A 15,992-nucleotide genomic window follows, 5' to 3' on the forward strand; every position below is an offset into this window, starting at 1 on the left:
ACGATCTCTCCACATTCTTAAAATGTAATATGTTCAGTTTCATGAGAACTACTACCTTATTTTACCTCCCTTTTCCCATAATTATCAGTTGTCATGTCAGCTATCTGACATGTATTCATTCTTACATTTGTTAGCAACACTGCTGATCAATGGATCATTTTTTGTACTAAAAATATTTCATGTAAATATGAGGAGGAACATTTAATTGTAAATTTGGTTCTTTTTATTGTAGTTTTTGTAAAGAAAACTACAATAAATGCAGAGTGGTGTGACTATAACTTTTAACATTAATAAACTTGTAATACAAGTAATATAACTAGGAAGAAAAACGTCTCATACATCTGATAAAATAAATAGAACTAGTTCACATTCATCATTACTATGCAAAAATCTATTTCATGGAAGGTACTTGAACATATTCCTCCCATTTATCTATTGATATACACTACTACCATAAGTAATCTCTTCTGGAGAAATAACCCTACAGTAATCTAAGAAGGATTAATTCATTTTCCAATTTATCTTTTTGTACAGGGAATCACCAATTAGTACAATGATCTGCCTCAGTAATGAGCTTAATATTTCATTAGCTCACTGGAGAGTAAAATTAAATTTTCATTTTTCTTCCTTAACAATTACAGTAGCTAACTAAAAAAACTTAACTGTGAAGTACCCATCTAAAATCAAATATACTTTTCTTCCTAATTATAGGCTGATATGTGCGACAGAAAAATTCCTCAAAAAGTTCTAGCAAAATGTCCTGACTTGTAAAATCTTTTACAATTTAATCAACAGCTCTAACCCAAAAAGAAGAGATAGAAACATTCAGGTTAAAAAAATAAGGTACAATCATCAAATAACACTGGCATACAATCAAAATTAGATTTACATTAATATTATATTTTATGTATATAAAATCTAAAAAACACTAAGTCTTCATGTCTCCTCGGAAACCTCTTATCACCTTGGAAGTTGACCCACAACGAGGGTAATCTCATTCCTAAGAGTGAAAAATCGGTGTGTGTTGCGTGGGGGATACAAATATTGTTATTTCAGGACGTAAAACACAAATGTATGTAAGTACAGAAACAGATGCACAGCCTATGGGAGGTATTATAAAATTTCTTTGGGATGAGAAGCCAATTAGGCAAAATGTCTAAAAGGATTCCTTAGGGAATCGATAACAACAAAAACGGCTGAGAAACTGCCCTTGGCCTACTGTCATCTTGGTTAAACATGTGTTAAAGCTCATAACTAATATCCAACCACTTGAAAATTTACTTTAAATGTTTCCACATAACAAATATTGATCTGCTTATATCCCCACAAAATATCTTGATTTTCTTAGTGGAAGTACTGAGACTCAAAACTGATCCTGCAGGGAATTCAGTTGAGATTCCAAATCTTATTTACTACTACGAAACTTCACTTTGATAGACACTTAAAGATCCCTATACTTTTATCAAAGTTTAAAATATCTGATATCTTTTCCAGAATATGGTTGTTGCAATTTCACAAGACAAGTGCCTGCTTGTCTCGTGCCTCTTCTGACCGAATGAAGCAGAGGTCATGTGTTTGAAAGCAACGGCAGCTATTTTCCTGTCTCATGCTTTTCAGCTAGCTAGGTCAGAGATCACTAGACACAGTCTATCAACGTGTATGACTCACAGAGCTGCTTTACTGAGATAAAAACCTCTTCAAAACTAGAATTGTGGGCTCTGATTTCTAGCTACACCATACTTGTTAGCCTCTTGTATCAGGAGAATAAATTGGTGGGTCATTTATTACTTTCAAGTCCAACATAAGCCAAACACCAAACATAAATATTTCTGGAACCTATTTTGTCTCGTAAATGGAATAAACTGAAATAATAAATAACTGTTATATATAAAACATAGAAATTGAAAGATTTTTTTGAATGTTATATAAGTTTATTCATATAACTGTATCATATACTCATATCGACCTATTGCTGTGTAAATATCTGCTAGCTTAAAATAACTAAAATTGTTGCATTATAAATTATTTTTTGCATTTACTCTTGAGTAGGTTAGAATAACTTCAGTCTACCAAATGGTTAGGCATATATAGGGCGGAAGGAATGTTTTCATGCTGTAAATGGGGTGAAAATAAATTAGTACTCTGTGTTTGACATTTACTAAAGCTTTTAAAAAACAGAAACAGAAATGCCTTCAGTGAAATTTTCCTTTTAAAAAACATTCTTATGTAAGGTCACAGATAGGTGATTTTTGGCTTATAACAGAAATGCAGAATTTAGTCTACTCCCAAAACCTTACCTCAAACTCTGCATGTTTATGTACATCTTCAGCTCTCTGTCTGTTCAAAATAAACTCAGCTTCATTTGCAACACGAACTATATGGTCCTTCATAGCATGGCACAGTAATCTAAAAAGAAATATTATTCTTTAGAAATATTACTCTTAATAGCTTTGGTTAGTCCAATTTTTTCCAATAATCAGATTGTAGTATTTCAAATATATATGTTTTAGATAAAGCTAGATATAAAATTAATATCTTTTAAATTATGATTCAATAAAATGTGAAATATAGAAAGATGTCATAAAACTGTTGCACCAATTCCTCTGTTAAATAGTGTGTCTTGTGAATCAGCAATTCAGTTAATTCAATTAAGATAGGTTACTTAAAAATAAACAATTTTGGTTGGAGTGTTTTAAAATGGTTATGCAACAGAACTCACCATCCTAGAGGTAATTTTTCATAGATAAGTTCGATGACCACACTTTAGGAAATCAATAGACTAGATTCTTACTTTATTTTTTTTTTTAAATTGTACCTCAATAAAATTTTTAAAAATATAGGATACCCAGTGAAATTTGAATTTCAGATAAACCATGTAGATTCTTACTTTAAATAATGCAGAATGATAGGACTAAATGACACCTAAAGTTCTTTTAAATGCTGAGATTCCAAATTCTAATATGGAACTACCGTTAAAGTTCAACCATAGAACCGAATTTTTTAACTAGAGAAGTTACTTATTCAGAAGATTCGCATTATTTTTAAAATGTGTAGTAACATTTACAGTGAAAAGCCTCTCACTATGTCCTCCAGTCGCCAAATTTTCAACCTCAACAGATACCCACTGTTATGCCTGGGTGTGTTTCAGAGACTTCTAAAATATACAAATAAAATACAAATACATTCTTTTCCCTCACTTCCTAACACTGATAATTATTAGTACATTATACAGTCTGTTCTTTACCCAGGTTTTCTCACATAGCAATGTATCTTGGATATCTTTTCACATGTACACACAGGGAGCTTCTTCTAACTTCTTTTGTAACACGTGGCAGAGACTACTTCCAAAGATGGCTGCAAGAACATTTCTCATCCCACATGCTCTTTGGCCCTGTGACTTTGTCATTAAAAAATGGAGACTTTTTCTACTCCTTGTTGATCTGGGCTTGCCCTGTGACTTCCTGTGAGCCACAGAATACAGCAGAAGTGATGCTATGCAACTCCTCAGGCTAGGACATAAGATGCCAGGCAGCTTTTGATATCTTTTGAACTCTCTTCTGGACTCTGTTGCTCCCCTGAGAGAAGCCTACATGACATGGAGCATGCTGAAGAGCACAGAGGTGCTCGGGCTCTCAGGCCTAGATGAGGTCTCAGCCCAAAGTCAGTCACATTCAGGACACTGCAAACCCAGACAACTCCACATGGAGCCAGAGAGAACTGCTTAGCTGACCCCAGGCAATGAGAATCATGAGAAAGAAAAAACTGATTACTGGTTTAAGCCACATGATGATGATGACGATGATGGAGGAGATGGAGGAGGAGGAAGAGGAGGAAGAGGAGGGCAAGATAATATTGATTGTAACAATTAATATCATTTTGTTTTTCACTGTGTCAATTAAAACAATGATTTGACCTTTTTTAGTCTTATTTTTTTTTGTGGCAAAAAGTAATTACTGTATGTTAAAAAAAAACTCACAAATAATATTTAAAAAGCTACCCTCAAGTCTTTCTGGGCTTTCCTTAAAGGGCAAGCTTAAGAAGTACTTTCAGTTCCTTTATCTATGTCCTTTTTAACTTTCATTCTAATCCTTATATTCCTTCATTGTACAGTTTTTCTTTTTGGGGATTTTAATCAGAAGTACTATTTCAATAATAGCATTACTTATTTTCACTGCTCATTAATGAAATATATCAACTTTTTTTGCTCAAGTTTTCATAAATATAAATCAGATGGGAATAGGTTTAACTTTGTTTTAATTTCTGTACTTACTAAATACTGAGTCCTAGTAATTCCTTCTATATTCTTCACTATATCATGTCTACCTGTGGCAAACTTTCTTCTTTACTGACACATAAATAGAAGCAGAAGAAACAAAATATCATTATATATTCTGATATTTCTAATTTATTGTTTAAATATAATTTTAAAAGCCTACATATGTCTTTGAGGTGAGCGTGACTATTTTGGATTTATTTGTTCTTTCTAATATTAAGGTTGAATTACAAAACATGAAGTTTTAATCTTTCCACCAAATTACTTGCAATATCTTTGCGGCATCTTTCATAAAAACCGACAGGTGAATGGTTCCTTTATTTTAGGGTGGTAATGTAAATACTGAGCAACACTGAATTCACAATAGTTCTCAGTAGAAATCTGTCTAAAATCCATGTCTGCTCGGACATAGATTTAACCACTCCTTGATGAGATTTAGGTTAAATAACTACTCTGTCACTCTAGGACCAGTGGGAATGGTTCTGACAGTATGACAGCAGCACCAGTAAAATCTTGCATAGCAGCAGGATAGGTGCAGATATTTCCTAGAAGCATGGAGCAGTAATCTCTCCAATCTCTTGCGGGGGACATAGGCACATTCTAATGGGAAAGTTGTCTAGTTTTCCATCTAAAAGTTAACCACAACACCAATTATTAAAAGAATATAGAGGTTATGGAAATCTGTTAGGCATGACGATACTTAGGAAAAAAGATAAAAACTCCTCTGTAAATGATGTTGGAGGGCAAACAAACATACAGTTTTCATCACTGAGGGAAATGGAAAATTAAGCTAAAAAAGAAAATCATGTAAACTTTGATTATTAACTTTTGATCATATTATCAACCTACATTTTGTAGAGAGGCTTCAAAAGAGAGAAGAGATATGGTATTAGAATAGTCCGTTCAATGGCTTTGTCTAGTGCATGCTGAAGGCTGAAGAAAGCCAGGAAGAAATCTAATATGTGCCAATTAGTGCAGATCACAAAACTTAAATAGATTAACAGGAGACAGCAGGAAGGGAAGGGCACATGGTCTGGCTGGTTAATACATATCATTCCCAGGAGCAAAGCAGTGGATTAGCAAAGCAAAGAGGCATGGCAGTGGGGGTGGAGGCTTTGTAACAAAAGACTCCTCTCCTCAGACACACCAAAGAAATTGTATCAGTTTTCCAAAGTCTGTTCCCCTATCTTGGGCACTTATGAGTTCTGCCAAGTGATCTATGCTGTTTTATTTACATGAGGAGAAGGTATCTTTCTATGACTCTTGCCACCGTTCTGAATGACCCCATTACCCACATGGAAAACACTGATCACAGCAGCTCACAATTCTTTGACTGGTTAACTCGAAAGATCTTCAAGTCTCCCTCACTTCAGTAAATAAATCCAATGGCCATAAGTAGCTTCATTTCACAAATCTTCATGCTTTAAGTCTACTCTCAGATCATGATCTCCTATCCTTGCTGCTCTCTTTCATCTTCTGCTTAAAAATTCACTCACTTTTGCATCCATCTGGGATCCCACAATTCCATGTTTTAACCACTCTCTTGCCAAACCTTCACTTAACTCCTGATCTACCTACTGCGTTGGAGTTAAAGACATGTAACCCTGTGTTAACACACTGGTCTCCTTCCTCAGTCTTACATCTAGGCTGCTAAAGAAAGTAACAAGATGAATTTTGACTGAGGATAAAATCTGTATTTCTTTTTGACAGTCAAATTGCTTTTAACTCAGGTTTTAAGAGGCTACATGAATGTCTTTACTATCCTAAGCTCACTTACTTAAAAAAATAGTATATGTAAATAAATAAATAAACCACTCGGCTGCACTTGGTGTTTATCAGTCTCTTCCTTCTGTAACAAATTATTTTATCTCAGACATGTATATATGCCAAAGCAATATGTTGTTCAGATTGCTTGTTTGTGAGTTTTATAAATAAAGCTATAGACACTGTTTTTGAAATTAAAATAGTTCAAAATTCTCTTCTATTCTTAATTTGCTGAGAGTATTCTTTCTAATCATGAATGTTATTGACCTTTACTAGATGTCTGCACCTACTAAGATGATCATAAAGGTTTTCACTTTTAATGTGATAAATGAATGACATTTTTAGAAATTTTTAAAATGATGAACAACTCCTGCATTCATGGGATAAATTTCCCTCATCACCCTCTTCCAGTTTGCCCCACATATACATGTTATCTTTTTATACACAGTTGAATTGAGTTCTGCTAATATTTTAATTAGAACTTACAGATCTATATTCATAAGGGAGACTGGCGTGTGATTTTCCTTTCTCCCACACATCTTGTTTGCTCTTATAATTAAGATTACACAAGCCTCAATGAACACTCTGGATCATTCCCCGTCTCTGATCTCTAGGAGTTTGTGTAAGTTTGGAACAGTGTTTTACTTGAACATTTGATAGACTATCTTGTAAACTATTTGGGCTTAGAGTTTTCTCTACAGGAAGAAATTTTACTGACTAACTTTCTTTCATACTTAAAGAACTATTGACGGTTTTGTTTCTTCTTATTCAGTTACAGGAAGTTGTATATCTTCTAGGAAATTGCTCATTTCATTTAAATTTGTAATTTTAATGGTATAATGTTTTGATAGCAGTCTCATTTTCTTTTCTAATTAGTTTTGGCTATAATTCTGTCTCTTTTTCATTCTGTGTGTTCACTATTTGTGTTGTTTTATTTTGTTTTTAATTGTAGAAGAGTTTGCTAGTTTATTATCAGTTAATGAATAAACATTTATCTTTGTTAATCTTTTCCACTGTATCTTATTTTTCTATTTCACTGATTTATGTTAGATTTCACTATTATCAGCTTTCTTCTACTTTGCGAAAGGGTTCTGTTAGTTTCCTAACTTGGATTTTTTTTTTTTTTGCAGTTAGAGATTTAATTCATTAATTTTAGGCTTTTCTCTCAAGTAATAAGCTTTTATGCAAATAGATTTATCTTCAAGTTTCATTTTCCTTACATTCTACAAGTTGTTGCATTTAGTATATCTATATTGTTCAGTCTAAATACTTTTTATGTTTCTTTGAAATATAAGTTATTTAAATGTTCAAAATTCTTCAGCAGTAATGAGAATATTTTAATATAATTTTTTGTTCTCACCTTCAAATTTAAATTTACACTGGTCAGATATCATGGTATTTATAACACTAATTCTTAAAATCTGATAAGACTTGTGTTGTGATCTAGCTATGTCAGCAGTTCCCAACCTTTTCGGCACCAGGGACTAGTTTCGTGGAAGACAATTTTTCCGCGGGCCAAAGTGGATGGAAAGGGATGGTTTCGAGATGATTCAAGCACATTACATTTATTGTACTTTATTCTTATGATTACATTGTAATACATAATGAAGTAATTATACAACTCACCATAATGTAGAATCAGTGGGAGCCCTGAGCTTGTTTTCCTGTGACTAGACGTTTCCCTCTGGGGGTGATGGGAGATGGTGACAGATTATCAGCCATTAGATTCTCATAAGCAGCATGTAACCTATATCCCTTGCATGCACAGTTCACAATAGCGTCCACGCTCCTATGAGACAGGAGGTGGAGCTCAGGCGGTGATGCCAGCAGTGGGAAGAGGCTATAAATATAGATGAAGCTTGGCTCGCTTGCTAGTCATTCATCCGCTACTGTGCGGCCTGGCTCCTAACAGGCTAAGGACTGGTACTAGACTGTGGCCCAGGGATTGGCGACCCCTGAATCATGTGATTAGATTTTACACATGTTACATGTTTGCTTGAGAATAATATGTACTCTCTATGATTGGGTGAAAAGTTCTATATATCAATAAGATCAAATGCTAATTATGTTATTCAAATCCTGTATATATTCACTGAATTTTTTCGTCTGCTGGATATTTTGATAACTGATATAGGAGTGTTGAAATCTTCCACAAAGATGGCAGATTTGTCATTTTCTCCCTGATGTTTCATCACTTTTTGCTTTACACATTTGGAGGTTATTTATTTGACATACATGAATTTAGGATGGTAGCATCTTAAGAAAATTCAACTTTTCTTAACCATATGACTTAGTTTTTCACTAACAATTTTTGCCTTGAAATATTCTTTAAAATATCAATATAGCTATGTCAGCTTAGTTTTTTGATTAGTGTCCAGTATATATTTTTCTACCTTTTACCTCCAACATTCTTCTGGCTTTGGGTATGTCTTTAGTAAATGGAACTCACCTGGAGTTTTAATCCTATCTGAGAAATTTGGTTTTTAACTGGAAACCATAGTCCTTTTATATTTATTGTGCTTATTGATATATAATGTATTTAATTCTAGCCCAATACTTTAAAAATCTTCCATCGGTTCCAGTTTTTTAATGCTTTTTATTGGGGTGGGGAGGGGTTGGTGATAGAAAATTTAGTTTTGATTCCATCTTTTTTACTCCCTACTGATTGGAGATGTATTTATTCTATTCATTTCATTGCTATGCTTGGGCTTTTACCAGGTATAGTTAACTTAAATAAGTATGAAGTTAAATAATATCATAAGCTTCTTCTACAACAATATTATGTAATAATCCCTTCTAACTTACAAGCTATTGCCCAGTATTGTCGAGTTCAAACTCACATATTACATATCATTGCCCTTTATAAAGACAATTTGTATGTAGATGTACACACATTTACCAATTAATTTGCATACTTTTATCCTTGTATAGTTTTGTCATTATGAGATTTTCTTATTTTATCCTGACATGCATACATTGTAAGTTTCTTAGTTGCTGTGCTCTCCGGGATAAACTATCTAAAATTATGGTTATCTCTAAATGTTCATTTCATGCTAATTTTTAAAAAGTATTTTTAAAATTGAGATGTATTTCACATAACAAAATCCTCGCCATTTAAAAATGTACACTTTAGTGGTTTTTAGTATACTCACTATCTTGTGCAACCATGAACTATGTGAGTCTAGATCCTTTTTGTCATTCTGCAAAAATCCTCATACTTATTAGTAGTTAGTCTCAATTTCCTCTTCCTCCACTCTTCTGGTAAGTACTATTCTGCTTTCTGTTTCTATGGATTTTCCTATTCTAGACACTTCATTTAAATGGAATCATACAATATGCATCTAGCTTCTTTCAGGTAGCATAATATTTTCCAGGTTCATCCATGTCAAGTATCAGTACCTTATTCCTTTTTATTGGTGAACAATATTCTGTTTTATGCATATATCACAGTTTGTTTACCAGCTCACCAGCTGACGAACATTTGGGTTGTTTCCACTTACAGGCAATTAGGAATTATGCTATTATGAATAGTTTTTTGTGAACATATGTTTTCAATTTTCTTGAGGATGTAGCTACAGATGAAATTGCTGGGTCATATGGTAACTCTATGTTTAACTTGCTGAGTAACAGCCAAACTGTTTTCCACAGTGGCTGTACTACTTTACATTCTCACCAACAAAGTGTGAGGTCCAATTTCTGTGAATCCTGGTCAACACTCGTTACTGTCTGTTTTAAACATTATAGCCATTCTAGTGAATATGAAGTGGTATCTTACTGCAGTTTTGATTTGCATTTCTGAGAATCTTTTCATGTGCTCATTGGCCATCTGTATATCTTCTTTGGAGAAACGTCTACTTATATCTTCTACTCATTTTTAAATTGGGTCATTTGTCTTTTTATTATTGAGTTGCAAGGATTACTTTTATAGTCTGGAGATAAGACTCTTTTTGATTTGCAAACACTGATTTCAATTCTGTTGTTGTATTTTCACTATCTTGTAAATGAATGTCTTTTGACACACACAAGTTTTAAATTTTGATGACTATCAATTTACTTTTTTTTGCTTGTCCTTTTGGTGTCATATCTACGAAAACCATTGTGTAATTCAAGGTCATGAAGATTTTTAACTATGTTTCCTTCTAATAGTTATAGTTCTCACATTTGGGTCTTTCATGAATTTTGAATTAATTTTTTCATAGGGTGTGAGGTTGGAGCCTAGATTTATTCTTTGACCTGTTGATATCCAGTTGTTCCAGCACCATTGTTGAAATGACTGTCCTTTCAACAATGGTGAGGACAGTCATTTTGAAAAGTCTTGGCAACTTTGTTGAAAATAAATTGACCATAAGTATATGGGTTTCTTTGTGGACTCTCAAATTTTATTAAATTTGTCTGTAAGACTATCTTTATTTAGTACCACACTGTTTTTATCACTGGAGCTTTGTATTAAGTTTTGAAATTAAGAAGTATACGTCCTCCAAATTTATTCTTTTAATATAGGTTTGTTTATCCTATGTCTCTTGCAATTCCATATTATTTTAGAATCAACTTCTCCATTTCTGAAAAAAGACAGCTAAAATTTTGATAGAATGCACTGACATTATATATAAATTTGAAAAGTACTGTTATCTTAAAATTATTAACTTTTCCAATCCATTAAAACCTGGGAGGTATTTCCATTTATTTATATCCTCTTTCATTTCTTTCAGCAATGTTTGAAAGAAATTCAACAACGTTGTGGTTTTTGATGGATAAGTGTTGACATTATTTGACTAAATTTATTCTTTTTTTTAAAAAAAATTTAATTGTAATAAAATACATATAATACAAAATTTACAGTTTTTAATTGTACAGTTCAGTGGTACTAAACACATTTACATTGTTTTGCTACTATCACTAATAACCATTCACAGAACTTGTTTCATTTTGTAAAATCTAAATTCTTTACCTATTAAGAAATATTAATAATTCCCCATTACCTGCTCCTCCATCCTCAGCCCCTGGCCACCATCATCCCACTTTGTCTCTGTGAGTTTCACTACTCTAGGTACCTCATATAAGTGGAATCATGTGGTATTTGTCCTTTTATTACTGGCTTATTTTATTTAACATCCATGTTGTAGAATGTGTTAGAATTTCATTCCTTTTGAAGGCTGAATAATATTCCATTGTATGTATAAAGAGCTCTGTTTATAGTTCACTTGTCAATGGGCATTTTGGTTGCTTTAACCTTTTCAGTACTGCAAATAATGCAGCTACGAACATATGTGTACATATACTACTTAGAGTCCCTACTTTTAAATCTTTTGGGAACATAAGCAGCAGTGGAATAGCTGGATGATAACGGCAATTCTATTTTTAAATTTCTTAGGATCTGCGATACTGTTTTCCATAGTGACTACTCCAATTTACCATGCCATCAACAATGCACAAGTGTTTCAGTTTCTCCGTGTCCTTACTAACACTCACTATTTTCTAATTTTTTGATAGTGCCTAATATGGTTCGGATCTGTGTTCCCACCCAAATTGTATGTCAAAGTGTAATTTCCAATGATGGAGGTGGGGCTTGGTGGGAAGTGACTGGATCATGGTGGTGGTTTCTCATGAATGGTTTAGAAACATCCCCTTGCTGCTGTTCTCATGATAGAGTGTGAGATCTCACGAAATTTGGTTGTTAAAAGTGTGTAACACCTCCCCCTCTCTCTTGCTCCTGCTTCTGCCATGTAAGACAATGCCTACCCCCACTTCACCTTCCACCATGATTGTCTGTTTCCTGAGGCCTCCCAGAAGCCAAGCAGATGTCAGCATCACGCCTCCTTTACAGCCTGCAGAAGGCTCTTTTCTTTATAAATTACCCAGTCTCAGGTATTTCTTTATAGCAATATAAGAATAGAGTACTACAGTGTCTATCCAAATGGTTATCCAGTGGTATCTCATAGTAGTTTTGATTTGCATTTCCATAATGACTACTGATGTTGAGCATTACTTAATATTATTATTATATTATTTTTGACTTTATTGTTAATGGAACCGTTTTCTTTATTTTCAGATGGTTCATTGCTAGTGTATAGAAATGCAATTGATCTTTATATATGGATCTCATATCCTGCCATTTTGCTGAACTTGTTTATTAGCTCTAACTGAACCTTTTTTTGGTAGTTTAAGGTTTGCTATAAGTCCTATCTTCTACAAATAGAGAGTTTCTTCATTTTCAACTTAGATGGTTTTTATTTTGTTTTCTTAATTAACTGCCCTAGCTAGAACCTCCAGTATAATGTTGAGTTGAACTAGTATTAGTGGGCATTGTTGTCTTCTTCCCTTAGGGTGAATACATTCAGTCTTTCATAAATAAGCATGACTTCATTGTGGGGTTCTTTGTTTTGTTTTGCAAATCTCACTTATCAGATTGAAAAAGCTTCCTTCCACTCCTCATATGTTGAGTATTTTTATCATTAAACAGTATTAAATTTTGCCAAATGATTTTTGTATCTATTAAGGTATCTCCCAGTCACTTCAGCAATATAGTGTATTATGTTGACTGATTTTCACGTGTTAAACCAACTATAAATTCCTGGAATAAATCCCATTTAATCAGGGTATATAATCCTTTCTTATGTATTGCTGAAGTAGATCTGCCAGTATTTTGTTCAGGATTTTGCATCCATAGTCATAAGATTTGTAGTTTTATTAACCTTTATTTAATAGCATTGTAGACACTGGTTTGTTACTTTTCAGATGGCTTTATCTGGGTTTGGTATCATTCAGGGTAATACTCGCCTCATAAAATGAGTTAGTGTTTCATCCTCTTCTACGTTTTGGGAGAGTTTGAGAAGGACTGCTGTTGACTCTCTTCCGTCTCAAATGTTTGATAGCATTAACTGGGAAAACATCTGGTAATCAATTTTTCTTTGTTGGAAGTTTTGTTAAATTACTAACTTAAACTCCTTACTGTTACAGCAATATTGAGATTTTCTATTTCATATTCAGTCACTTTTAGTTTAGTGTTAGTTATGTTTCCAGAAAATTTTCCATTTCATATAGGTTTTCTAGTATTGACACACAATGGTCTATAGTAGACCAATCTTTATTCTTTCATTAAGGTCATTAATAATGTTCCTACTTTCATTTCTGATTTTAGTAATTTGAGTCTTCTTTCTTTTTATTCTAGCTAAAGTTTTTTCAATTTTGTTGGTCTTTTTAAAGGATCAACTTTTGGTTTTATTAATCTTTATTACTTTCAAATTTTCTGCTTTAATTATACTTTAATTGCTATTTTTTCCTTCCTTCAGTCTGTTTTGGAAATAATTTCCTCCTCTTATTCTAGTTTGTCCCGTTGGGAGGGTGGGAGGTTATGTTAATGTTTTCTTATTTCCCCTTTTTAAAAGTAGTTACTTATAGCTATGAATTTCCTTCTGAGCCCTACTCTATTTATTTATTTATTTTTTGAGACAAAGTCTTGCTCTGTCGCCCAGACTGGAGTGCAGTGGAGCGATCTCAGCTCACTGCAGGCTCCGCCTCCCGGGTTCACGCCATTCTCCTGCCTCAGCCTCCCGAGTAGCTGGGACTACAGACTTCCGCCACTTCGCCCGGCTAGTTTTTTGTATTTTTTTAGTAGAGGCGGGGTTTCACTGTGTTAGCGACGGGGTTTCACCGTGTTAGCGAGGATGGTCTCGATCTCCTGACTTCGTGATCCGCCCTTCTCGGCCTCCCAAAGTGCTGGGATTACAGGCTTGAGCCACCGCACCCGGCCCTGAGCCCTACTTTAAATGCATCCTATGAGTTTTGATTTTTTTTTCATTCTCTTCAGAGTATTATATAATTTCTCTCGTAAAGTACCCTTTAATCCATTGGTTATTTAGGAGTTTCCTGTTTAACTTCCACACATTTGTGAATCTTTCAAATTTCCTTCTCTTACTGATTTCAAATTCTAATCCATTGTGGTTGGAGAAGATACAATGTATGCTTTCAACCTTTTTAAGTTTATTGAGAATTGTTTTTTGGCCACATATGATCTGTCCTACAGAATATTTCACGTGCACTTGTGAAGAACATGTGCCTGCTACTGTTAAATGATATATTCTATAGATGGTTGCGAGGTCTAGGTGGTGTATACTGTTGTTTCAGTCTAGACATTCTATCCATTATTCAAAGTGGGATACTAAAGTCTCCAAGTAACATATTTGAATTATTTATTTCTCCCTTTAGTTCTGTTTGTTTTTGCTTAATGTATTTTAGGGGTCTCTTGTTAAGTGAATATAATTTTTAAAACTATGATGTCTTATTGATGGATTTGCATAATTAACATATAATGTCTTTGTCACTGTAATGATTTTCGTATTAAAATACAGTTTGTCTGATATTAGCATAGTCATCCCTTCTTTTGAGTTCTATTTGTATGGAATATGTTTTAAAATCATTTTTCTGTCAACCTATTTGTGTCTATTAATCTGTGTCCTGTAGACAGCTTACAGTTGAATCCTTTTTATAAAATCCACTCTTCAAATCTCAGTGTTTTAATTGGAAAGTTCATTTCACTTACATTTAGTGCAATCACCGATTTATTGATAAGAAAGGACTTCTGCCATTTTTCTATTTGTTTTCTATATGTCTTATTTATTTCTTCTTCCATTTCTTGCCTTCTTTTGTACTAAGTAAATATTTTTTAGTGTAGCACATTCTTTCCCTTGTTATTTCTTTTAACTTTTAGGTTCAAGGGTACATGGGCATATTTGTTACATGGGCAAACTGCATGTCACACAGGTTTGGTGTATAGATAATTTTGTCACCCACTATACTAATATGCATAGCAGCTGATAGGTACATTTTCTGATCCTCTCCCTTATCCCACCCTCTACCCTCATGCAGGCCCCAGGGTCTGTTATTTACCTCCTAGTATCATGTGTTCTCATTGTTTAGTTCCCACTTACAAGAGATAATATGCAGTAATTGGTTTTCTGTTCCTGTGTTAATTTGCTTAGGATAATGGCCTCCAGCTCTATCCATGTTGTTGCAAAGGACATGGTTTCATTCTTTTTCTTAAGGCTTCATAATATTCACTGGTGTATATGCACCATATTTTCTTAACCCAGTCTACCACTGATGGACATTTAGGTTAATTTCATGTCTCTGCTACTGTGAATGATGCTGCAATGAACATTTGCATGCATGTATCTTAATGGTAGAACGATTTATATTCCTTTGGGTATATACCCAGTAATGGGATTGCTGGGTCAAATGGTAATTCTGTTTTAAGCTCTTTAAGGAAGTGCCACATTACTTTCCACAATAGCTGAAATAATTTACACCCCCACCAGTAGTATATAAGCACATCTCTTTGACTAGTGGAACATATTTTAAAAATTGAATGTCTGTGTTTAGAAAGTTCTAGTCAATGCATCCTCAAGCAGAGTTTGTATCAATTTGGTTTTTTGCTGTGTGTGGGTCATACTTTTTAATTTGTCTCCTTGCAATGATGTTTTGAGTATTATAATATGGCAACTCTTAAAATCTCATTCTCTCTCTTCCGTAGGATTTGTTGGTGTTGTTTTTGTTATCTGATGAGTGATTTTTCTTAACTAATTTTGTATGGTTTATATTCTTTGTCATGTGTGGTCACTGAAGTCTGTATTTCATTACCTTAGTAGTCAACTAATAGTTGAATAGAGATTTCCTTAAATTCCTGGAAAGAAAAAAACACCCAGATTTTCCTAAGGAACTCTGTGTAGGGACAGCCCTTCAACAATCAACCAGGCAGGTTTCAACTGTACCTTAGCATTCACTTCCTGTTTCCATATTGTCACAAGGCCAGCAGAAGGTGAAAGCTTAAGGCCTTCTTAAGTCTGTCCAGAGGACACACATAGCCCCCGGCATGTGAATGACCTTTTAGAATTCCATAAATACGTTAGAGCTTTTCAAAGCCCTTATGTACCCATTGCCAAGCTGTTCCTCTCAAACT

The 15,992-nt window shown here is 33.9% G+C and overlaps 1 protein-coding gene across 2 annotated transcripts in view; it reads right to left on the bottom strand.

The window, feature by feature from the left end:
* NBEA (neurobeachin) overlaps positions 1 to 15,992 on the bottom strand; it is a 743,995-nt gene that overhangs the window by 336,067 nt on the left and 391,936 nt on the right. For both annotated transcript variants that reach the window (XM_023208811.1, XM_023208812.1), the window contains exon 37: positions 2,298 to 2,406. In XM_023208811.1, coding sequence (XP_023064579.1) covers positions 2,298 to 2,406 — 109 coding nt within the window. The remainder of the gene's footprint in view (positions 1 to 2,297; positions 2,407 to 15,992) is intronic.

This window comes from Piliocolobus tephrosceles, chromosome X (assembly GCF_002776525.5).
Source record: "Piliocolobus tephrosceles isolate RC106 chromosome X, ASM277652v3, whole genome shotgun sequence".
Taxonomy (NCBI): Eukaryota; Metazoa; Chordata; class Mammalia; order Primates; family Cercopithecidae; genus Piliocolobus; species Piliocolobus tephrosceles.